The sequence below is a fragment of the Poecilia reticulata genome, chromosome 16 (assembly GCF_904066995.2).
Source record: "Poecilia reticulata chromosome 16, P_reticulata-male-v2, whole genome shotgun sequence".
Classification (NCBI taxonomy): Eukaryota; Metazoa; Chordata; class Actinopteri; order Cyprinodontiformes; family Poeciliidae; genus Poecilia; species Poecilia reticulata.
In genome coordinates this window covers 20,497,300-20,521,493 of record NC_088845.1, presented here as the reverse complement: position 1 = coordinate 20,521,493, position 24,194 = coordinate 20,497,300, and the positions used below count along the sequence as shown (strand labels likewise).

The following is a 24,194-nucleotide window of genomic DNA, read 5'->3' as shown; positions in this document are numbered from 1 at the left end:
ACCTTGAGCATTTTTTATAAACTCGTGGCAAAAAAGGCCTTCACCAACCCCTAAATTCTAAACATAAAAAGTTTGAATTTATGACAAGTTCTTCAGCTTCCAATATGTAAAATTATTTTAGAACATGCTTTAAGAAAACTGCTACCAATCAATAATAGCCAGTGCGCTCTGCCATTTGTAAATGATGTACCATTATCCATTACGCGTAAAAACCCCTACCAAATTTTGACAAACATAAAATAGGCTGCTTCAGCATTTTACATCTAGGCTTCTAATAGTGTAATGCAATTCTACCTCTAGATCTGAGCTGATCTCATGTGGGGTAAAAGCAGTGGGTTCTCTAGGAAGTAGAGGATTTTATGGTGAAGGAATTGAGAACTTAATTTACTAGCATCTAACTAAGAATGATTAAGCCAAACCAGAGTAGACGTGCCATGAATACATTGATTGCATATGGAATGAATATTGTACACTAGGAACATATTTTGGTTTTAGTTTTAGTCTGTTTATAGTAACTACAGAAAATAGGGACTCAAAGCAAAACGTCAAGCACTAAAGCATGTTATCTTGATTATTTTTATTACAATCTAATGTTTGACAATGCTGTATTTTTAAAAGGACGAATATATGCATACACTTAAAAATATTCCAATGCCATGATGCAAGGAAAACAATGAAAGTACTCTAAAGTAATGTATATCACTAAAAAATACGAGAAGCCAGCTGACCTGCAATCCAAGATGGAGGAAGAACACTAGCGAGTTAGAAATAGTCTGTCCAACTTCTCAATGTATATTTGAAAGAAAAGTATTTTGTACAGTCCCCACCCATACCTTTTGTTTCTTACACAACAGCTCTTGTTTCTGAGTCATGAGAAGCCTGGTGCTCAAGAAATGTGTCCAAACATGAGAACATCTGAGTGCACTCAGTGCATTCATAAAGAGCCTCAGAAGAACTACCTTTCTCATTTTCTTTTTGGTCCATAGCATCCTCCTCCATGTCTTCTGGATTATCTTTTTTTAGTTCCTCATCTACAATGTTTCCTGTGCAAGGAGATTTCTGTCCATCATCATCTGGTTCTTCAGGGTCCAGGTGAGCTTGAAGATGAACCTTAGGGGAGGAATTCTTAATATCAGCTGGAGTCTTGGGAGACTTAGTGGGCTCTTTCTTGTGATAGCGCAAATGTCGTTGGTACACACACAAAAGTCCAAATTTCTTTCCACATTCCTGACATTTGTAGTTAACTCTGCCAGCTTTTGCAGTTTGCTCTGTGGAAGTCTGTTCATTGTCAGAAGATCCTTTGGTGCTGTCCTCGGGATTGTTAACCTGTTTCTCATCATCAGCATGATTTGATGAAGGCCCATTTTGTGAATTTGAGTGCAACAGTTTTAAACCTTCAGCTTTGTGGTACATGATCACATGTCTTCTTAAATCACAGCGCTGTGGAAAATGTCTGCCACAAAATACACAAGTGTGCATTGTGCCTTTATGATATCTCATGTGTCGAGACAAACTACTAGAGTGATTGAAAACTCGATGGCAATGCTTGCATGGATGAAGTTTTCCATTTGGATTAGATCCTCTCCGGCTGGTATTTGGTGGCATAACTCGTTTTGTGGGCTTTTGATATTCTTTATTCATCTCATCTATTTCCTCCTGAGTTTGATGTGTGACATGATGCTCCTTTAGACTTGCTAACCTCTCAAAACGATCCCCGCATAGGCCACATCTATACGGTGTGAAGGTGGTTTGCCTATTCTTTTCAATACTGCCATCTCTTGAGACTTTTCGTCCTCCATTCCTAGTATCATTGGATGGACCATTGGTGTGGCAGTTAACAAGCTCCCCATCATCAGAATGCTTCGAATTCTCTTCAGTTTCAAAATCAGACTCCAACTCCACATCAAGTTCCTGTCCCTTGCAATAATACAACGAATGTATTTGGAGGTCTGACATCCAAAAGAAAATCAGCTTGCACTTGTTGCAGGGATATGCCTTTTTGTCTTCCTTACTGTCTGGTTTAGCCAAAGCCTTGTTCATGGAGTGACTCTCTTTTTGATGAGCATTGAGCGCCTCAATTTTAAGGAATCGTTTACCGCAGTGACCACAACATCTGGTTTTTTCATTGACATGATCTTGAAGGTGTTTCTTGAGGTTGCTTTTGTCTTGAAAGATCTTGCAGCACAAAGTGCACCGAAAGCCCCTTTCGGAATTCCCATATTGCTGGTGACGGTGCAGACTCTGTGTCGTACTAAAAGAACGATTACATATTTCACAACGACAATGGTTCTGCTGAAACACGTCCGAGCTCAAGCCTGGTGGCCTGGGTTTTAATGAGTCTTTGTTTGAGAAGGGCTGTGAGTTCTGAGTTGTAGTAGTTGGCTTAACAGGTGACGGCAAAGGTGATGACGGTCTTTCGGGAGGCATAGGTGCGGAAGAAGAATTTGAAGAGCTTGCAGAATTCAACTGAGGCAAGCCATTTACAACAATCAGCGTACCATTTTCTTGAAGCACATATTCCTGAGGAATATCAAATCCATTAGATGAACCATCAAAGGAAAAAGACTCCAAAGGTCCATGATTAGACATGTGAGCCAATATACTGGCGTACTGACTGAACCCATCACCACATTCCGTGCAGATGAAAGCACTGGCTTCTCCTCCCAACTGCGCTGAAGCAACAGTATTCACTGCTGATTGTTTTTCCATGATAAAACGATTTTGTCCGTGTACTGATGGCATCACTTTGGAACCTGAATATGCAGCTAAATCTCTATCCACCGATGGGCAAAGATGTCCATGGCAATCAGTGAAGGTTCTTTGTCCAACAAAATGATGAGATGTCAACTCCTCAAGTCTTCCACTTTGTAGCACCTGGAGAAATAAAACAAATGTATATGAAAACCATTGATATGATTTTGGTAGTTTCACACATTGTGTAAACCTAAGTGAAGATGACTCCATTTAAAAAACAAAACCAAAACCATATGGCTGTACAGTATTGGCTGACACAAATCCACCACTCTCAGTGTAGATGACAGAAGCGGTGACATGGAAGCATATAGCAACCTTTTAGTAAAACAATTGAGAAACTGCAAGGGTCAACGACAGCCATCCTTGACCTTCCACAAATCAACCACTCAAGATGACCTCACAACAATGCAATCCTTACACAAACTTTGATTTTATGTCATTACAGTCTGCAAACACCATTGCATTTATTTATAGAGAGGATGAATAGTTCTGATCGGAGGCATTTCCAATTACTTGGGGGCCATAGCTCTTCTGACTGGCTGGATTTTCTAATAAAGTCCAGTGACAGCCAGTACAACACCTGGCCTAGAAGGAGAAGAGAAGGCAGTGAAGGAGGAGGACAAAGAAAAATAAAATTCTTATTTGTACTCCTCCTGGTCTTCTTTTCTACACTTTTAATCCACACCACATCCCCCACTCTTCTGCTTCTCATTTTAGGCCAGTGTTTCTCAACCCTGGTCCTCACCGCCCCCCTGTCCTGCATGTCTTAGGTATTTCCCTTCTGCCACACACCTAAATTGTATCTCTGGGTGATTAACAGGCTTCTGCAGTACTTGATGGTCATGCAATCATTTGAATCAGCTGTTCTGGAATAGAGGGACATCTAAAATGTGCAGAGCAGGGGGCCGGTGAGGACTGGGGTTGAGAAACACTGTTTTAGGCTAAGTTCTGTGCTGGTCTTCACTACATTTTGAGCTGAAAGTCAAATAAATCAGAAGAGATACCACTCTGAACTTACAGATATGTCCACTAAACACAGAGAGTCAACGCAATTTTCCAGCGAGAGTTCGTAAACAGGTGAAGGGGACGTATTGTACTTATCACTGTGCTGCTCTTAGGCCCGCAGACAGATGGAAATGCCCATGATTAGAGCTATCCACTTTCTTAGGAAGTGAATTTGGTCGCGATCTATAAATCCAATCAATAAATGCGGTGTTGTGATTGCTTTGCCAGTTTTGTTTTGCTTCTGCAGGAACCTGATCCCACATGATTGATTGAACCTGCAATAAATGCAATCAAATTGGCACAGAATATGTTTCCCTTTTGACAAAACAGTTCCAATGAACAGCTACAAATAGAAAGTATTCAGAACAGCTGGACTTCAACACCGCTTATTGTTTTAGTCTTTTCAGAGAAAACAGAGATGACAAGAAGGTGTCCAAGTGCCTTGAAATGGTTTCTTGAACTAGGCTGGGAGTGACAGCACTACCGTCAGCTATAATAGAGCCCAACATGTCCTGTCCCCTTCTTAACGCCCACTCACCTACCCAGTTTCATGGTTACCTCCCTTGGGAGCTCTGAGTGAAACAGTGAGGTTACTTTTCACTACCTACCATGCTGCCTTGCTATTTCTATAAACAATACAGAGATGGGGAGAGGACATATGCAGTCTGTGTAGAACATGCAAGGAACTGTGATGAATGTTTGCAAAGAAAAGTGAAATAAACATGGTTTTGTTTAGCTTACTGCAATCTATATTGTCATCACATTATCCCACAATGATACTAGGTGCTACATGGTTTCCAATATTATGCAACCATAAGCAATGCTGGATCCACACTTGCAAGATGCACTTTGGTCGCTAAAGAATCGGATACAAAAAATCTGATGGAGAAATGGTGGCTGGCTGATCACTCCAATAGACTCAACACCTTTTGAGTTAGAACTGTATTGCCCAAAGATTTTCTAGAAAAGTTGCACAATGCCACTACAGCTATAACCAATGTTTTATCATTATCCTATTTTTATATATTGAGAACTTTAGGGGCAGCATCAGTTCCCATTCATTGCCAAACTGGCATCTCTAAAATGTTAGTGACAGTTCTGGTTAGGAATGAAATTCCCCAGTTTGGGACCAAAAGCTTCAGTTGTACAGGATTACCAGGGTTTCATGATATCAAGCTGAACAATTGTGATAAAAAAAAAACAGTAGCAAAATATGTGGGATGGATGAAAAAACAAGCAAACAAATAAAGAGAAACAGGAACCCAAGATGTTACTGATCTTGAGTTTTTGGTACTGAAAGTGTAGGCTCCTTTCCCAGCGTTGATAGCAGTGGTGTACAGACCTCCAGACTACAGTTTAAGACCGTTCACACAAAATCTGCTAAGTCTTTTAGATTCACTCGGAATAATGGACTGTAGTCCTATAATTGTGTGCAGGGATTTTAGTGAAAACCAGCTGTGTGAAGGAAGAAAGCCGATTTTGGAGCAATTTCAGTCCCGCCGGTATGCACAGCTTGTGACCTCTCCCACTACAGAAAAAAACACTCTGCTTGATCTCATCTTCATTTCTCAGCAACAGCTAAGTCTCCCTTCTGGTGTCCTGAGAAAATATTACAGTTACCACAAACCTGTTTTCTGCATACTGTACCCTGGTCTGTCATGAAGACGCAAGGTGAGTTTAAAAAAATTCCACTCATGCTTACAGTCATGAGTGGAATTTTTTTAAACTCACCTTGCATGAGTGGAATTTTTTCCACTCATGCTTAAAAGATTAAATTACAAAAGCTAAATATTGTTCATCTTGTAAAAGAAACATGATTTTTATTGCAACAAGACAGCCTCCTTATAAATGAAGTAACGTTTGTTTTTGACACACAATCCAACATCAGTACAGCTCAAGTATATTTAATTTATTTAAATTACATTCTGTCAACAGTGATAGTTTTAATGAAACAACTTTTTTCAAAGTATATACATTATTCCAGATCAACTTATTTAAAAGAAATATATTTTTCGGGCAATTTTTCGAGATGATTATACTGATATTATGATATGAATTTCATATCCATTTTCTGACTTGGCCTTTCTCCATTTGGCTTTGGCTTTGTGAGGGTAAAGGCAAAGTCAGAAACATCCGATGTGCTGTGAAAAGCTGCTTTAAAATCATAGAAGTCAAATACATCAAAAAGAATATAGACTTTAATGCAACTCAAACCATCTACTGTAAACTTACAGATACCAACTGAAATCCCAGCATTTGTAAAAGCTAAAAGGCTTCAGTTTAAGACTGACTTATAACTGCGTTTGGTTTTGATGTATTTTTTGTGGTTAGGGTGTGTGTCTACCTTTAAACTTTAACAATGGCAGCACCGACAACATCTCATAATGTTCATTAATTTCAGGTCCAAACCACACTCATCGGTGGTGGATCACACAACTATTACATGCAACATAGAGATTGCTATTCTATAATCTACAACCCCAGTCTGTCTTCAAAGACACTACCATCATCTGACCCCCTTGGCTAATCCGGATTCCGTCTCCAATACTGAAGTCATCAATGATGAATCATTCAAACACTTCACTTCCTGCCAGAGAACCAAGGGACTGACAAAGCAAAAAAAGGTTATAACTTTTACAAATATATGTTTTGGATTGGTTAATTTAACTATTAATTTGAGAGCTTAATGAAGGTTTAGCCCATTTAACCAGCATACATTGTTAAAGTTTTAATTTAACTTTGCATGTTGTTTTTCTACATTGTCTTTGTGCAGGTACTGCTGTGTTCAGTCATTCAACTTTCTGGGGTCTTCATAATCTCAAAAGAAAAACAACTTTGAAAAACACTGACCAAAAGCAAGGTAATACACTTCATGGAAGCCCTTTCTAAGGTACTTGATAACACAAACACATGAGCCTTGATTTGTAGTTTTATAAGATTTATTGTCAATTCAAAATATTCAGAGGGACAATGATTCATCTTTGCACCATTTGTTTCAGTTGAGTGATCAAAATTGGGTGATTTGACTTCAGCTGTTACAAGTTTATCCACAATGTTTTGTGCCTGTTCAGTAGATGTATGGAAATGTAATTTATGAACAGATGCATGTAATATTGGTGCTGCAACACTTGCAGCAGCTTTTTTGTTTTCTGTGTATTGGATAGGATTTCTTCGATTGGAAGCGTTTTCACTGTGAAACGTGACAGGCTGTAGGTCATGCATGCACCCTAAGCATTCTGGACAAGCGTTTGATCATGTCAATCATGTCAGAAAGACGTGTGAATTTCAACATAACTGCAGTTTCACCACTTTCTCCGGCAGGCAATGGCATTCCTGCTGAGTTGCGGGAGTTAGGGTCAAAATATGCATATTCACCAGAGCTAAATCTGCAAACTGCGATGACATTTCCTAGCATAACTAGCAAAGCATACTGGACCCCTGCTGTCAAACACTGCAGTCATTGTTTAAGGCTCTGAAGATGACCTGCATCAAATGTGCCATATGTACAGTGGGGAAAAAAAATACTGATTTCCCACCCTTATTTGCAAATGAACTCTTTAAAAATCAGACAATGTTTTGCTGGAAGAAGTTCATCGGTAGCTAGAAACTCGCTGTTTATGTGCCTTTCTCTAGCATCTTAGTACACTGCATGGCCGTTATCCAGCACTGTTAAGATCTGCTCTGGTAATAAATTAATCCTCATGAACGAATGAAAGGAAAACTATACATTGTTTGTTTTTGAACGCCTGACTTTTGGAAGCACAGACACTGCTCACCGTCAGGTGTCTTTCACAGTTCCTAGCTTGTCCACAAGGTTGTTCTGAAGTTTCTCCAGGATGCGGTCTCTGCACATTTCCAGCCACGGTTACCTGAGGTTCAATATGGATTACGTACTGTACTTGAGCCTCTGGCACTGACAATGTTTGACAAGTTGTTTTTTATCACATCTTCATAAGACACTGCATCTGTCTGAGCCTCACGCTGGACATCTGAACAGCTGAAACAGGGACATGTACCTCTTTGATGCTCTCAGAAACACCCATCCTCTCTTTTTGCCGCCTTAGCTTCTGGGACTCCGAACGTTTACCTTTCCTTGGCATTGTGTTAGCTGATTAGAGCTTATGTATATTTTATCCACAAACAACCAACGTTCAACCTGGAAACACACAAAAATAAATAAATACTTAATATACCTTCATTGAATTTGAAAAAGGTAAAAATATAAAATGAGGTTAAAATATTTTTCCAATATATGAAAGTGACAAATGAATAACATCTTCATATAGGCATATGTTATTCATTTGTTCAGTCAGTCAATTGAAAACACTGATCACTTAATTCTGTGAAAAACAGCATTTATTTCACTTGTATTTTGAAGCCAGATTAATAGATGTTATCGTCAGTAAGAGGATGTGCAGAATAAATCACAATAATGAACAAAAAAATAAAGGCTCCTCTAACCGTTGAGTTCTTGTAAATCTAAAGTGTTATGATGGATTTCAATTTATGCACAACAAATAAAGCACAAAAAGAGCATATCAGGTAACATAAAAAAAAGTTCATTGTAGGATACAAACTACAGGTTTTTTTCTCTCGGCTAGTATATAAATCAGATAGCATTTGTATTGAGCTGCTACTGGCAGCTTGACGGTCATCTATTTCCTGAAAGTATAGCTCTTTTGTAAAACACATTTTGCAACGATAACATGAGGTGTACTTTGAGTGGCTGCATTAGTCACCAACAGCAACCTGGTAAATGCAAACGTTTAAAGATATTTAATTTTACCTGTACGAAGATTAAGTAGAATTCAGTCAGCGATGAAAGCGAACGAAGGGAGGAGAAATAAGTCCGTGAGCCGTATTGACATGGAGAGGCTCAAGGGCTGCGGGAAATTTAGGTATCGACCCAAATAGAAATTATGGAATTAAATACGTTTCTCTTTGATGCAATCATTGTAAAGTTAAATTTACATATTATTTATTGAGTATGTGTGTGCATAGTTAACACCATGCACTTCAATTGGGATAAACCTAGTCCTATTAACAATAAAATGTACCACAGAACCAACAGCAGACTTATTTGTTACTTCAGTTAAAAAGCTAGTTTAAATTGCCTTTATTAGTGTGAATGCCTCTAGCATTCACACTAAAAAAGAGAAACAGGAACTCAAGAGTGTGAATGCCCCTCAGCATTCACACTAAACAGTAGCATGTGAGACCACCGGGCAGGTGCAAGGACAGCCCTCGCACGCAGTTAAATGCATCAACTATAAACCTAGCTTAATCTGACTTTACTGTCAAAGTTACTTGTAAAAAAAAATCTATTTAAATAAAACACTGGTGGGGGCCAAGTAAAGCCTGGTGGCCCGCCAGGCTTATAATACACTGGAGGAAACCCCGCCAGACAGAGAAGAACGGGAGCTTTTTGAGCATTTTGAGAAAAAAAGCACAATTAAATTTCATTAGCAAATTTACCAAAAAATTATAGCTGTCTATAACTTCTCTGAAATTCAAATGGCTGAGAATAACTGCATTCCAGTTTACTCAATAGCCTGCTTTTTTTAACACAGTCTTATACATCCGAACCCTAACAGCAGAAAAAAATGTGGAAGTTATTCAATTACAAGAAATTCCACTATATTAGATTTATTGCAATTATGCTTTGTGGCAAAACGGGGATAAAGACTGCAGGACTGAACTTGGGCTACCATATTTTCCACACTATAAGGTGCACCGGATTATAAGGTGCACCTTCAATGAATGGCCTATTTTAAAACGGCATGTTCGTGGAGAACGTGATGCTAAATGACCTGCAGACGACCTGATTCTAGATGGTCGGTAGGTAGATAGGTCAGTCAAACTTTATTAATAGATTACAAACCAGCGTTCTGACAACTATCCCAGCATGCACGCGCTTCTTCTTCTACGGCCGAAAATGAAGTCGGCGGCTGCTTACCGTAGTTGCTAGACCTGTTGTGGCTCAATATTGGTCCATATATAAGGCGCACCGGATTATGAGGCGCACTGTTGGCTTTTGAGGAAATTGAAGGTTTTTAGGTGCGCCTTATAGTGCGGAAAATACGGTACCCTGTTGTAAAAGCTCCAGGACATCAGCTCTTTATGACTGGACTTGGCTTCCCCTGATTTAAAAGGGAAGAAAAGCCACAAAGAACCTAGCCTGAGGATTTATTTGATTGTTCCGTGAGAAATACAGATCTACTAATAATAGACAACTCACTGTTTAGGATAACTTAACATCACCATTTTCGTAGGGCTGACTCAGTACCACCTCAGGTAAGTTTGTTTAAGTAGTTAATCGAAAAAGCTGAGCTGTATATTCAAACTAACTGGTTTCCAGTTTGGCTAAATTTCTGGTTTGACAGAACAAAGCTCTAACATGTCTAAACATGGCTACCTGCTTCTCATTTAACTGTTGTGCATATAATCAGACAAAGCTAAACTTATGGTAAATAAAAATGTACCCAAACTGAAACAAGTCTGTTCCTGTGATCAGTGGAACATTTGGTTACCAATAGATAATAATTACATCAAGATGAATCCAGCATCTAAATCTGATACGATACCTAAAAAGCTGGGGCATGTTCACTACTTTCACTGTTAAAGAGTTCAAGAAAAAGTTTTTATTCTAGGCAGTGTTTCAGTTTTGACTGTCAATCTAGGAAAGAAATTAAAGCACAACAAGTAAAGCATTTATGTTTTATGGACAGGTAATGAATGATTGATTAGTTCATGGCATCCTGTTTTCCCATTCTTGATTGCTTACACAACTTAGAAAGGAAAATTGCTTAGAAAAAGTCAAATACAAAATGATTGAGCTCTCAATCAATATTGAATTACATCCATTCTTTCCCTCCCCTTCTCTGATGGAGCTAACGGAGCAGATAAAGTAGTTGCTACATAGCTACAGAACATTTCTTCAGATCGCCCTTAAAAGATAAAGATGTGGCCACGATTATTTGATCAAACACACTGTTTACATGCAAGAATGCCGCTCTGGAAGAAAACCAATGTATCATGGATTATTGGGCGTTTAATTCTTGGAGCACTCCATCATTTTAAAACCATACTGAGTGAGGCAAGTGCTTATTTCTAGTACTGCTCACAATTCTTCAAACTTTATCCAACTCTTACATGCAGAATCTGTTGTTACAGTATGCTGTGTGTTTTTCTATCAGTCTACATCAACGAAGAGAATTTGCCATGTAAATGATCATCCTAACTTGATGCTTTATGTGTACACAAAGAAATACCTGAGCATTTAAGTGCGTGGGATGTATATGATAAGCTATGTAATTATAAACTAGAGAGTCAATGATGTGACTAAATGTGATATTTCCTAACCCATGCTTAATTCCTTTGAAAATAAAAGGTCTCAAGGCCTTTAAAATACACAACCTCGCACTTGGCAGATATACAAATGCATCCAACCCTTATTGTTTAGATTTCTAAACGTGACACACAGACGGTGTAAAAACATTTCCCCCCACTATTTTATAGCCAACAAAGCATTGACATGATTTCTTAACAGTTATCAAAGGAGTAAACATCTTGACATTAATGTTTTTACAGCAAAAGAATGGCGCTTTCGGCACTGCTGCAGCGAGAATTAATATTGTGTTTGCTACAGCAATCAACGTTTACTTTATTTAAGATGGACTTAACGTACAGCACAAGACGACATAATTATCAGGCAATAATCACCGAATGAAAGTGTAAACCCAGAAAAATTTACGTTGCTTTAAGCATCCCATTGGAGTGATAACTCGTGATCTTATTGTGATCGGAACGGCTAACTTTAGCTCTTCCTAGCTAACGCTACATCTGGAAGGTGGAGAGGTTCAGTAATTTTACTTAAGAGTTAGACAGTTAAGTTACTGAAACCTAATTCCAACTATTGGCTAAGTTATGACTTACCGTGAAATCTCGCACATCACGGAATACGGTGACTAACAATATATAACACCCTGCTAAAAACCGATGTGCAGTGACAGCCTGTTAGCAGAATAAGGCCACGGTGGCTCGACTCCTCCTTCTTCTGTTTCCATCTTCTCACAGTGTAAACGGTCATCAAAAGCATCACCGCCGCCTAGTGTTTATTTGAGGTTTTAGACAAACATCAGAACGGTAATCTATTTTTCGATATGCTTTTACGAAACGGCGTCACTAAAACTTCACTTCTTCCGTACATATATTTTACAATTGAGATATTTATATGTAAAACGTAAAATTCCAAGTTTTATAGCATTGTTCAGTTTGATGATTTATTTTATTTTATTTAGTTTTGTTGTTTTTAGAAATTTTAATTTTGATTATTTATTATCATTTATCTCTCTTTGTTTCCATGTTTTACAGTTAGGGTCCTTACATTTATGCTATTACAGAATTTACCTTTTTCAAATATATGTGCAAACTTGACCATGGACATCCCTTTTTTGACCATGATGAATCCATAATCTGATAGCGCACCTTAGAAAGAAAAAACACAGTTTCAAACCTCAAAATTTGAAACATCTGAAGAAAACAACATGAAGTGTATTCTGCAAGCATACTAAAATGATCACATTCAATGATTTTATTCAAGAGTTAGTACATGACAATATATTAGACATAGCATTGAAATAAAATACATCAGTTTTTCTTATGGGATTAGCACATGTAAAAAGTTAAACAGTCTCCTCTGGAATCAAAGAAAAATAACAAGCAAAATCGTGCCAACAAAACAGCCTCATTGACAATAATAAAACTGACAAAGTTAAGGACCAAAATAAATCTTGCTTTTTCTGACAAACAGCTTAGCTATGGGGGGATTTTTCTAAAAATTCCCCCATTGTTAAGATGAAACAGTAGAAAAACAAACAGCAGAAATAGCTTCATTTTTACACCTAAAAATGAAGTGGCACATTTAGCCTTCAATTATCTGATGGAAAAATCTGAACATAGATAAAGCTTTTCCTGTTAACAGTTTCAGGACCCTGGTGTTTTCAACATAACCTTCCTGCCATACACAATTTCTGAAAGATGCCAGTTATTACTGAGGACTTACATCACACACTTCAGTAAAAGCAAGATGTGTCCACACACAGTGTTTTTGTCACTTCAATAAGTGTATCTTTCTTTCTTTCTTTCTTTCTTTCTTTCTTTCTTTCTTTCTTTCTTTCTTTCTTTCTTTCTTTCTTTCTTTCTTTCTTTCTTTCTTTCTTTCTTTCTTTCTTTCTTTCTTTCAGGAATAAACTGATTCTCAAATATTGTACAAGAAACATTTAATTAAATTGCTTTGGTATTTACAATGAATATATATGAAATACAATTAATTTATATATAAAAATATTTATTTAACAGTAAAATTAAGAGCTTGGTCGATTGATAATAGCATAATGCAAGTGCACATGTCAAATTTACAAAATATCAGAGTCATGAGAAATGTTTATTTGATTTTGTCCTTCTCTTAAGTAGTCATTTGTATACATCACATCAATGTTTTTGATAATCAGACCCAATTATAATGTAATAAAGCAGGGATTTTATAATAGTTGTCCAATCCTTTCAGCTGTGTAGAAAATTCAGTGCTATTTCTACAATTCAGTGTTGTGGTCAAATCTCTTGTTTTCGCTGGTGGTGGTAGATTTTGTGTAAGTGTGGATCTCATCTTCCTGAAATACAGTCTCCAACACCTTCAGGATGGATTTGCAGATTTTATCCTTGAAATCCTGGCCTATGAATATATACAGCACCGGGTTCAGGCAGCTGTTAATGTAGGCCAGACATGTGGCAAGTGGTATCCCGATGCCGATGACATGGGCCAGTGTTTCGCTTTGGCTGTTTGGATCAAATCTTTTCAACTCAACTATCGTCATGATGTGAAAGGGAGCCCAGCACAGAAAAAACGTAATAATGATGGTAGCAATTACCCTAAAAGGGCGGCCTGATCGTTTGGCCAATGTGGGGCTGTTCCTGAGGCGATGGATTATGATGGAATAACAGGAAACCATAACACTGAAGGGGATGATGAAGCCCAGGAGAAGACGGGTAACGGTCATAGATCGATGGCGAAAATGTTGCAGTTGAATCACATCTGGATTGGTATAATTATTGGAGAAAGCATAATTGTTGTAGCAGATGGTAATGTTATCGTAGCTTTCAGTATCTCTGAAGACAAAGGACGGAAGGCTGAGAGTCAAAGCAAATGCCCAAACACACAGACTCATATAGGAAGCCTTCCTCACGTTCCTATGAATCTGAGCCCAGACCGGCCACACTACGGACACCAACCTGTCCACGCTGATCGCCACCAGGGTGTAGACGCTGGCGTACAAATTTAGAAAGTTTACTGTGCCGTTCAGCTTGCACATGAGCTTCCCAAACATCCAGTGGAAATTCAAAGCCTGGTATGTAATGCTCAGGGGGAGGAAGGCCGTAAAGAGGAAGTCAGCCACAGCTAGGTTGAGAAACCAAACTGTGTTAACAGTTTTTTTCATGCGGAAGCCGGCCACCCAGATAACCAGTCCGTTTCCAAACACCCCAAGCACACACGCCATGCCGAAAACACAAAGAGACAAGATGTGTAGAGATTTTTTCAGATTTGCATAGTAGTCTGAGGAGGACATGGACTCCTCCGTGTTGTTGATTTGATGGATGGACGTGTTTGTATCCATGGCTGTCCTGATACCTGCAGGACAACATGAGGGCAGAATGAGCACTAATATATTGCAAGATAGATTAGTTACTCTTAGCAATTCTCTTTTGTAATGTTCAAGGTGCAGAATCAGACCACAGGTTTAACTGAAGTATAAGAGCTTCTAGAAATGCACCAATAAGAGATAGGAGGCTTACAACCATATTGAAAAATAACATCTGATCTGATGAGGTCTTTTAGATTGAAAGTATCTTTTGAAAATAACCTTTGAACAGAACCACGTTTCTGTATGAGAAATGTTTTTTAATTGTCTGTTGTAATACTGTAATGTTGTCATTATTTCTAAGTGGAAAATCATCATCTTTAACATAAATAAAAGCTTTCAAATGTCCATGATGAAGTTCCTGAAATAAATGGGCTTTTTTAAATTTCTTAAATGGGTCTGTATTTCCAAAGTCCGGCTTTGGCTTTTTAAAAAAAATGGTGTTAGGATTAAATGCAAACATCAGTCAACATATGAGTTCCCTGGAGATTCTAGATCCCAATTGTAACTATTGAGATCTACAAATTATGTAGTTATACTTTTTTTGTTTGTTTTTGGCGTGTCTGCACTCTAGCTGTTTTAAAACTCTTTATAAATAAAGGTGCAGGCAGAAATAACTTCAATACATCAAGCACATACTCATGTTCACGGGGAGAATATGAAAACTGCACTGAAAGACCTCAGCTATAGAAGGAGATGGACAATCTAAGTATAAAAATAAGATCACACTAATTTTCTTATATCTCCTGAAAAAAGCTCCTCTCCTATTAGCTCATTTTGGTTAATAGTGTTAATTTTTTAAATTTAATTTGTCCTGTTGCCATGGAAATTAGAGATAAAAAAACTAATATTACCTCAAAAAGGACATAAACCAGGTTTAAAATGTATTAACTAACCAACATACAGTACCTTTTTGAAAGCCTCTTTTGTCTGATCTTGGTTAGTCCGTAGTTAAGTTTGACTGATAAAACACAGACGAGTGAATATCAATTTATCTGTAGTTGGTAATGCGTCCGCCCACATCAAGGCGGATCCAGATGCCATGCAAAGTACGCATTTACATAGTGTTCAGCCATCCTTCAGAAACTTTATTATTGTGTTTCAACAATCTGGTTAACAGTGATGGTTGTGCTCTGTTTCACCCCTGTAATAGTTTGTCTCTTACATGTGGATGAACTTTGCCTATACCTCCTTTGCAGAATTGATTCAATTAAGCCACATTGGAAGGTTTTCTTGAAATGCCATGCAAGGATATCTCAAGTAAATTTAAGTCTGAACTGGTGTGCTTTGGATCATTGTTCTGCTGCCTAAGTGCTTAGGTTCATTAACCAGTGGTCATACATTTTTGTCAGGAGTTTTTAGTTGAGAACTAATCAATGATTCAATACGTTATAACAAGTTGTCCTGATTCTGAAGCCACAATGGGTGACCCCATTTTTTGCATGGAGTACCTCCATCCATCAATCCATTTTCTTTACACCCTTGTCCCTTAGTGGGGTTGAGAGGGTTGCTGGTGCCTATCTCCAGCTAACGTTCCGGACAAGAGGCGGGGTCACCTTGGACAGGTCGCCAGCCTGTCGCAGGGCAACACAGAGACACACAGGACAAACAACCATGCACACACATTCACACCTAGGGGCAATTTGGAGAGGCCAATTAACCTGACAGTCATGTTTTTGGACTGTGGGAGGAAACCGGAGTACCCGGAGAAAACCCACGCATGCACAGGGAGAACATGCAAACTCCATGCAGAAAGACCGGGGCCGGGAATCAAACCCAGAACTTTCTTGCTGCAAGGCAACAGCTCTACCAACTGCAGCACTGTGCAGCCCATGGATATGGATATGTAGCCCATCTACATATTACTGTTGGGATCTATGATAAAATAAATCATCACAATGTTAAATCCATTACTATGCAGATGACCAATAAGGCCAGGATGCAGTAATCTGCTTTCTCTCCTTAACTGCATCTCTGCAATCAAACAGTGGTTGAGTCAGAACTCTCTGTTTATTATTGACTTAAAGAGAAGATCCTATCTGGTGGTAAAGCTCTTAGTGATATGGAAAATTCTATCAGTGACCATGTGAAAAACCTTTTGTCATGTACACCTTCTAACAAAGGCTTAAACTTTCTTTAATCATTGTGACTTGGAGAAGGCTGTTCATGCTTGTATCAATTCAAAAGCATGACCTGATGCTTTTATCAGTTGTGTTATTATTTTTGCAGAATTGCAACACACTTCTTATCGGTGTACATGAGTCATCTTTGAAACGCTACCAACTCAAACAGAATGCAGCAGTTCGCCTTTTAGACAACACTTTTAGATGGGATGACATCACACCTGTCTTATCCTCTCTACTTTGGCTTCCTGTTCTTATTATTTGTTTTAAAGCCATAAATAACCTTTATCCTCTTTACTTAGAGTTGCTAAGCTTCTCATCTTGCCCTCAGGCTTTGAGATCAGACAATCATTTCCTTCTTATAAGTTTCTCATACTAAATGCAAACACTGGCGTGATTATGCTTTCTGCGTAGTAGCATCATGATTTTGAAATCAGCTCCTTTAGATCTTTGATCCATAAGCAAATTCAGTCCCTTTAAATCAAAACTTAAGACTTTTTTATTCTGACAGGCTTTTTCTACTTAAATGTGTGGTGACACTGGTTTTATTTTGTTTTTTGTTCAGTTGTTGCTTTGTCGTTTATGTTCTTTTTGAGACTGTAAAGCACTTGATTGATTGTTTGAGTTATCTTAAGAACAATTACTTTTTCCACAAAAGGCCAGGTTGATTTGGATAGCTTTTTTCTCTTTTTTTCTCTCTCTTTTTTGTATTTACTGAAGTTATTACTATCTAATAACTAAATTTGTTTGCTCATCTTAAACAGCTGAGAGTGACAAGAAAGCAAAGACAGGAGAAATCTCCAGAGTGGGGAATGCTTTTTACACAACCCTGAATCTCTGTAATTATTCAAAGTGTAACTACAACAAGTACATGGAAACAATATGGTTTGCTTACATGTAAAAAACAGAAGTAGAGGTGAGATGAGTACAAACTGGCAATGACATAAAATGATTCAAAGCTCTGACACAACAGATGGGCGAAAACTTAAGTCAAATAAAAAAAAGGGAGGAAACCTCAAAGTGATGCCATGATATTGCACAGTCTTACATTACCCAATCAAGAAGGGAGAAGTAGCCAGACAACTTGCTGCGCCACATTATTGTTTTCATATTTACTTGATTCATTTAAGAAATATTAAAATCATTTCTGGGGCATGAATGACATGTATATGCTTCCAGTCCATTTTCATAAGTAACATCAGCTCAACTTATTTACACATAACCAAATCACAAAGATAAAACGAAAGCATTCTTCATGACAACCAGGTACACTGCTCTTCCAGTAATACAGAACCCAAAAAAAGCAATCCTATCTGACCGATTCCATCACAAACCAATCATAAGCATAGATTATGTTCTCGATACAGTCCAGTTCAATCCTAAATTATGACATGAAACAATGACATTGAGTTAATTATTCAACGGCAAACACCACTGCAGATATTGTCATCATTCTTCTCAGTCTGCACATTTTGAAGTATTATTTTATCCTTACCAAAGTCTTGTAATTGCTCTAGATCAGGGGTCACCAACTCCAGTCCTCAAGGGCTACCATCCTGCAAGTTTTAGATTCACCTCTGCTCCAAAATGTCTGAATTCCCTCACCAGGATTCATTCCTCTCTGCAATGGGCTGGAAATGAGCAGTTTATTTGATCCAGGTGTGTTTGAGCAGAGACACATCTAAAAGTTGCAGGATGGTAGCCCTCCAGGACTGGAGTTGGTGACCCCTGCTCTAGATGGTGACCAATGAACTTTTAACTGAAACAGAAAATGCTCAAAAAAAGTGTTCTTGGTATAATCAAAAGAGAAAATCTGGATAACTCACACCTACTCCTAAACTCAGATCATTCAGCCGACTGCTGAGCTTATTTTTCGTCACCTGATAATTTATGGTATGTCATGACACACCGAGCATTTAAAGCCTCTTTTAGCGGATAATAAAAAAAAAAAATGTTAAAGGCACGTGGAGCCTTTGTTTACAGAGCGAGTCGAGGTCACGTGGCAGCTGGACCCACCGGTGGGTCCGTCGGGCTAAACAGGTTAAAAAAAGGACATAATAGTGTAAAATATGTAAAGAATACATGCTTTATGTAAAGGGGGAAAAATCTACCTTATCTTATTCCTCCGCACCTTGGGAAGACTCTAAGAAAAAGGCTCAAATCCTTCTGGTCTTATAAATCCTGACATGACCTTTTCTTTTCCCCACTTAGCTTAGAGCCATGATGTGAAAGCACAGGAAGAAATGATGAGGAATTTGAAACAAGAAATCTTTGCTGAAATGCGTGTAGTTTAGATACTGAAGATGACCACAGACTCAAGGAGGAAGTGAATAATAATTAAGGCCTGGTGGTGAAACAGTTGCAGAAGTATAGTGTAACATGGAAGCCAGATTTTCTTCGGCAGTCGTTGGAGTTTCTGTTCTCTATCGAATAAAACGGTTATCGAAAACAAGATTAATAATAAAAAGGACTTTAGATACAGACTTAGACTTACCACATTGCTGACACAGAAAGTAAACAACACAAGAGAAAACCTTTTTGATTTATTTATGCTTTCAAGATCAAGCAGAAACCTCCATGGAGTCGAACCTCTCAAATCAGTGGCAGGTAAAGAAGCAAATGTGTTACAATTAAGTCAAGCACTGTAAAATAAAAAAAATTAAGTTTAACAAAAGATTTCAAGTGAGCATAGCTGAATTCTCATCAACGTGTTGTATGTGATGATCTTAAACAAGTGGTGTGAACATTTAGATAAAAAAAAAGTTTGATAATTTAATCTACTTAAATTGAGTCCTTGCTAAAAATATAAAACATTTGAAAGTAGGGAGGACTTTGGATCGTAAAGGGTTAACGCTCAAGCAAACCTGCAAACCATAGAAAAAGTTTTGAACATTTGTACAACTGATTTCAGTGTATGAAAAATAAAATACACTCTAACAACACTAGGTTTGTTTAAGGGGTAGTACTATGTGTTTTCCAGTCACATCAGAGATCAAAACTGTATATTTTACAGCGCTCTGTAAAAAAAAAAAAATTACAAAAATAAATAAATATATATATATATTATATATAGCTTGGGATATTGCTTTATAACTTAACTTTGCTTTTTTTCTCCATAACTTCATAACGATATTTGAACTGAGAATAAAATTCAAACCTCTACAGGTCATGACTGACATATCTATTTTTATTTTGCTGGGGTGACAGTTCTATGCTTCCTTAGAATTTCCCCAATTTTATCTAATGTACTGTCGCTTTATCAGTTTGGTTGCTTGTGGTATCATGTTTACTCATCACATGACATGGTTTACCATGTAACAACTTGTTTTTTCAGCTCCTTCATGTCAGGTGGTTGTCATAAACATAAAAAGGTCTTAATCCAAAATAAGAAAAAGGCCAACCACCCATAAGAAGTGAGATGTACTTTAAAAACCACTACTACCTCAAAACTGAAGCTGCACCAACCAGAACAAACAACTAACTGAGACTGGTTGACCATCGGCTCTTTAAACTTTAATTAAAATCTATAAATGTAAAGCATCAGAAACAAAAAAACTTTAACAGCACAAAAGGCCCATATGTAGCACAGTTTATTGGCAGCGACGCTGTTTGATTTCATTAATGTGGTAGGAATGCTATTTAACTTTTAAGCTTTTATTATTATCTTTGAAGTGATAACGGTGCATGCAACATTTATTTTGTAGCAGAAACCAGTGCAAACTTTTGACAACAATTTTATTTGGTTAGATTTGAGGAAGCTGGGGAATATAATAATGACACCATCTCAACCACAAAACCTTTTACAATTGTTTTGTGTATGTTCATATTTTTTCATATACACTGTTTACTTAGACATTTATATCCAGCTTTCAAAGACACATTGAAAAGATACTCTGCAGTTAAAAACGACGACAAAAAACCCCCAAAAAACGTAGGATAATTAGTGCTTCTGCTTTTTTTTCTTACCCTGACTCTTTCATTACCAAACAATCAAGCTATCGCAAGTATCTGATTGTGACAAAGTAGTTCCCGGACTTTTGCTGCAAGTATTTGGTTGCCCAAACAGTTTCCAAAAATAGCAAAGTCTCTCATATACAACCTTTTCGGCATTTCCATGCCAAATGGGAGTTCTGAAAGATATTGTGGACTTTATCAGTCACTTCATAAAATTATGCTTTCAATGAAGGTTCACACAGTTCTGTCCAAAGTATATGTGTTTTTATTTCATTCTGCTCTGCTGCATATTCTAACATTTTCTTGAAATAAAGGATTTCTTTGTACCACAGATTAAGTCTTAGAAAAAAAAGTAAATTTGGCTTCTACTAATTACTCCATGCAAATATACGTCTTGAAATTAAGTGTTTTCATAACAACCCTTCTCTGCCAAATAGTTTGAGGCCCGTCATATTGAATAGAAATTATCTGTGACCATCAGAATTGCACGTTCTAAATTGTATTTAAACCTGGACTTTGAATAAGCATGGAAATTTGAGATATCAAATTTTTTGTGAATGTTTCAGAAAAAAAAGAGGGGATTTCCAAACAGTATTGGTCCGAAAAAAGGGATATCAACTGGAGGAGGGGTGGGGGGGAGGGGGCGTTGCGCTAATGCCTTTTTACAATAAATTCATACAGTTTCTTAAATTGTTTGATTTGATTGCTTACTGCTTTTCTCCAGAAAACATTCTAGTGGTTGAACAACAATTGGATCAACTGGATATGTATCACTCTCTCTTCTAATGTGCTTGATTTATTTAGCCAAGTTTAATGTCTGCTTTTGTGTAAAAGTCTGTGAATGTTTGTGGTTCTATTTTCTACTGATTTAAAGTGAAAGTAAAATGACTGTTTAATAAGAAAAAAACCCATTATATTGGACCTAAAGTTTTCTTCCTTTTCAAGAAATTTTTTTTTCCTGTAAAAATCTTGAAAAAACATAAAAATAAAAAGTATCTATTTACATTAACCCTTCGGAGACAATTGACGCGTATCCGCGTCTTTTTTACATGTCTGATTTGGCGCGTCGTAGCAGCAAGACTCCGCCTCCCCCAGTCTCACTTTCTACTGGTGTTTAAAGGGCACATGTTAAACTACACAACAGTTTTTAAATTGTGTTAATAGGCCAAGTAAAACCGGAGTTATGCTTAAATATGTAAACCATATTTGTTTCAATTAGCGAAATTGTAAAACCCGCTCCGTTCCACAGTGAGACGGAGCTCTCGCAACACAAAGAATACAACAGATCCCCTCACTCGAGCTCACGTATTCAACTGATAAGCATCTGATCACATTTTGTTGCAGATAAACGAAGGTAAGTGACGTAAGTAACGGCGCGAAAAAGTAAAAAAAAAAAAAAAAAAAAGTAACGCGGGAACGGAGAACAGAAAAAAGAGAGGCACGTCAACAGATAGTTGTGATATCAGACGATCTACCTCGTAATTTGTATTTCGGACATTGTATTTTGTTTTTTTCTGTAAAGAATGATGAGAAGAATGAATGTGGGGCAGGCAGCAAAGCTCTTTTTTGAGCTCGAAGATGAAGGAGACTCGCAGTCTGAGTCTGAAGCAGACAACGAGGATTCTGATGACAATGTAGCGATTCAGTCATTCATATCAGGAAGAGAGAGAGAACATGGGTATCAGGAAGAAGATGAGGTAGGGACAAACATAGGGACAAACATAGGGACAAACGTAGCTAAACGAAGATCGAAACTGAAAAGTAGGCGGCGATGTGCAACTGCGCGGTCTCGATCACCGAGAGGTGACGCTGCTGAGCCACTCCCCCACAGTGATCCCTGGAAGACGGAGGAGGATCCTGACAGTGTGCCGGGAGTAAAGCAGGTTTCAGCCACGGCGAACACCCGGTGTCCAAATAAACAACCTGTCTTCTCATAGTCCAAAAGATCTTTTTTTTATTATATTTTGCCACTGACAGTGAAAACAATTTGCCTCAACACAAACAAAAATGCAGCAAAAAAATACTTTAGGGAAAAAGTACAAATGGAATGACATTGAAATGGAAGAGCTGTACAATTTTTTTGGTCTACTGACCAAAAAATTGGTCACTGCCCTGAATACCCAGTATTCAGGGCAGTGAAACTACCCTGAATACTGGGTAGTTTCACTGCCCAGTATTCAGGACTATTGGAAGCAAAACAATATTTTGTCTGTGCCCCTTCCATGCAAAGTGATGTGTTTGTGCACAAATGAATGAATTACCTACATTTTGTTGATGATAATCTTCTAAACATGAGTTGTTTCCTGTATTTGTACATATTGATTTTGAAATTTATAGTGTGCTAAAATTGCCAGGAGAAGTAATTCCCAGGATTTAAATATATTTAGGAAAGTTATACATTTTTTGGAATCTTGATTTGATATGTTGTAAATAGTAGCACAGGAACGAATGGATTACCTACATTTTATTGATAATAATTTAATATACATGAGTTGTTTGCTATATTTGTACATACTAATTTTGAAATATAGAGTATACTTTAGAATTCTAAACCATAAAACATATTTGTTATACATATTTGTGGGTTTCACAGTGACAAAAATAAAAACTTTTCCTACTCGAATTTTCTTTTTTTGTGTGATTTTAGGCCCAAAATGCAATGTCAGTATGTCCAAATGACAAAAATATGTGTAAATTGACAAAGTTCAGGCTGTCCTGAAAAAAATGATAGCACATAAAGCAATATTAATGGTTTTTATTAAGAAATATAAAGGTAAAATCAAAAATTAGTCAAAAACGGCCATTTAGAACACTGACTCCCAAGGGTTAAACATGTGGGCTAGCAAGACAAATTTGGATAATTGTTGAACTGTGGTGAGGGGCCACACAAAATTATTTCAATGACTGTTAGCGGTCTGTGGTCTGAACCCACTGATCTTGTAGCTCTATTTGTATGTTAAGTAAAATTTTCATGGTCATTGGTCATCCTGTTTTGCAACCTCCAGAAGGTGTTTTTTTTTGTTTTGTCCTGCATTTAACTCCTTCCATCTTTTTATCAACTCAGACCAGCTTCCTTGTCCGTCTATGTTAAGAAAAACAAAACAGCCATGTCTTGGTAGGCTACCAGTTGTGTCTTTCTTTTTCTGTTTGGATGATGAACTGAAAAGTGCTCTGTAAAAAATAAATAACTTGGGACATAGTTTTATGACTTAACCCTGCTTTTTTCTCCACAACATGTCTTCATGACCCTGTTTATTCTCTAACCTCTGAGACTTTCATAGAACAGTTGTACTTTGATTAGATTATATTTACTAAATACAACAGACAGCAGCTGGTTTCTTCTTTTTTGCTTGTTTAAGGGTAGAAATGGTGCCTTCCAGCAGAAATATCCTTGAACATGTTTTGCCGTTTTCCCTGTGAATGTGTGAGTTGTCTCCTACTCCAGCTTCTTGTCACAGTGAAACCATGACTATTAGGTTATTGTTAATTTGTGTGTGCATGGTGAGGAACTGTCAAAATGTCCAGGGCGTATTGCACTTCTCGCACAGACAAGAGGATATAGACAATGGAAGGACTGGCTATAAAATCACATTAAAATTCCCTAAAGATTGATTTTATTAGTATTTGATGGACTGATTTATTGCTCAGTTATCTTAGATTC

General features: G+C 37.6%; 1 protein-coding gene across 1 annotated transcript; it reads right to left on the bottom strand.

Annotated features, from left to right (window-relative positions):
• Nucleotides 1-562: 562 nt before the first annotated feature.
• LOC103478472 (chemerin-like receptor 1) lies at nucleotides 563-24,174 on the bottom strand. The gene is made up of 5 exons (XM_081616966.1): nucleotides 23,366-24,174; nucleotides 15,366-21,544; nucleotides 11,695-14,446; nucleotides 7,776-7,915; nucleotides 563-2,874 (listed from the first exon to the last, which is right to left on the bottom strand). Exon 3 carries the CDS (start codon nucleotides 14,430-14,432, stop codon nucleotides 13,353-13,355), a length of 1,080 nt encoding a protein of 359 aa, XP_081473092.1. The 5' UTR covers nucleotides 14,433-14,446; nucleotides 15,366-21,544; nucleotides 23,366-24,174; the 3' UTR covers nucleotides 563-2,874; nucleotides 7,776-7,915; nucleotides 11,695-13,352.
• Nucleotides 24,175-24,194: the final 20 nt, after the last annotated feature.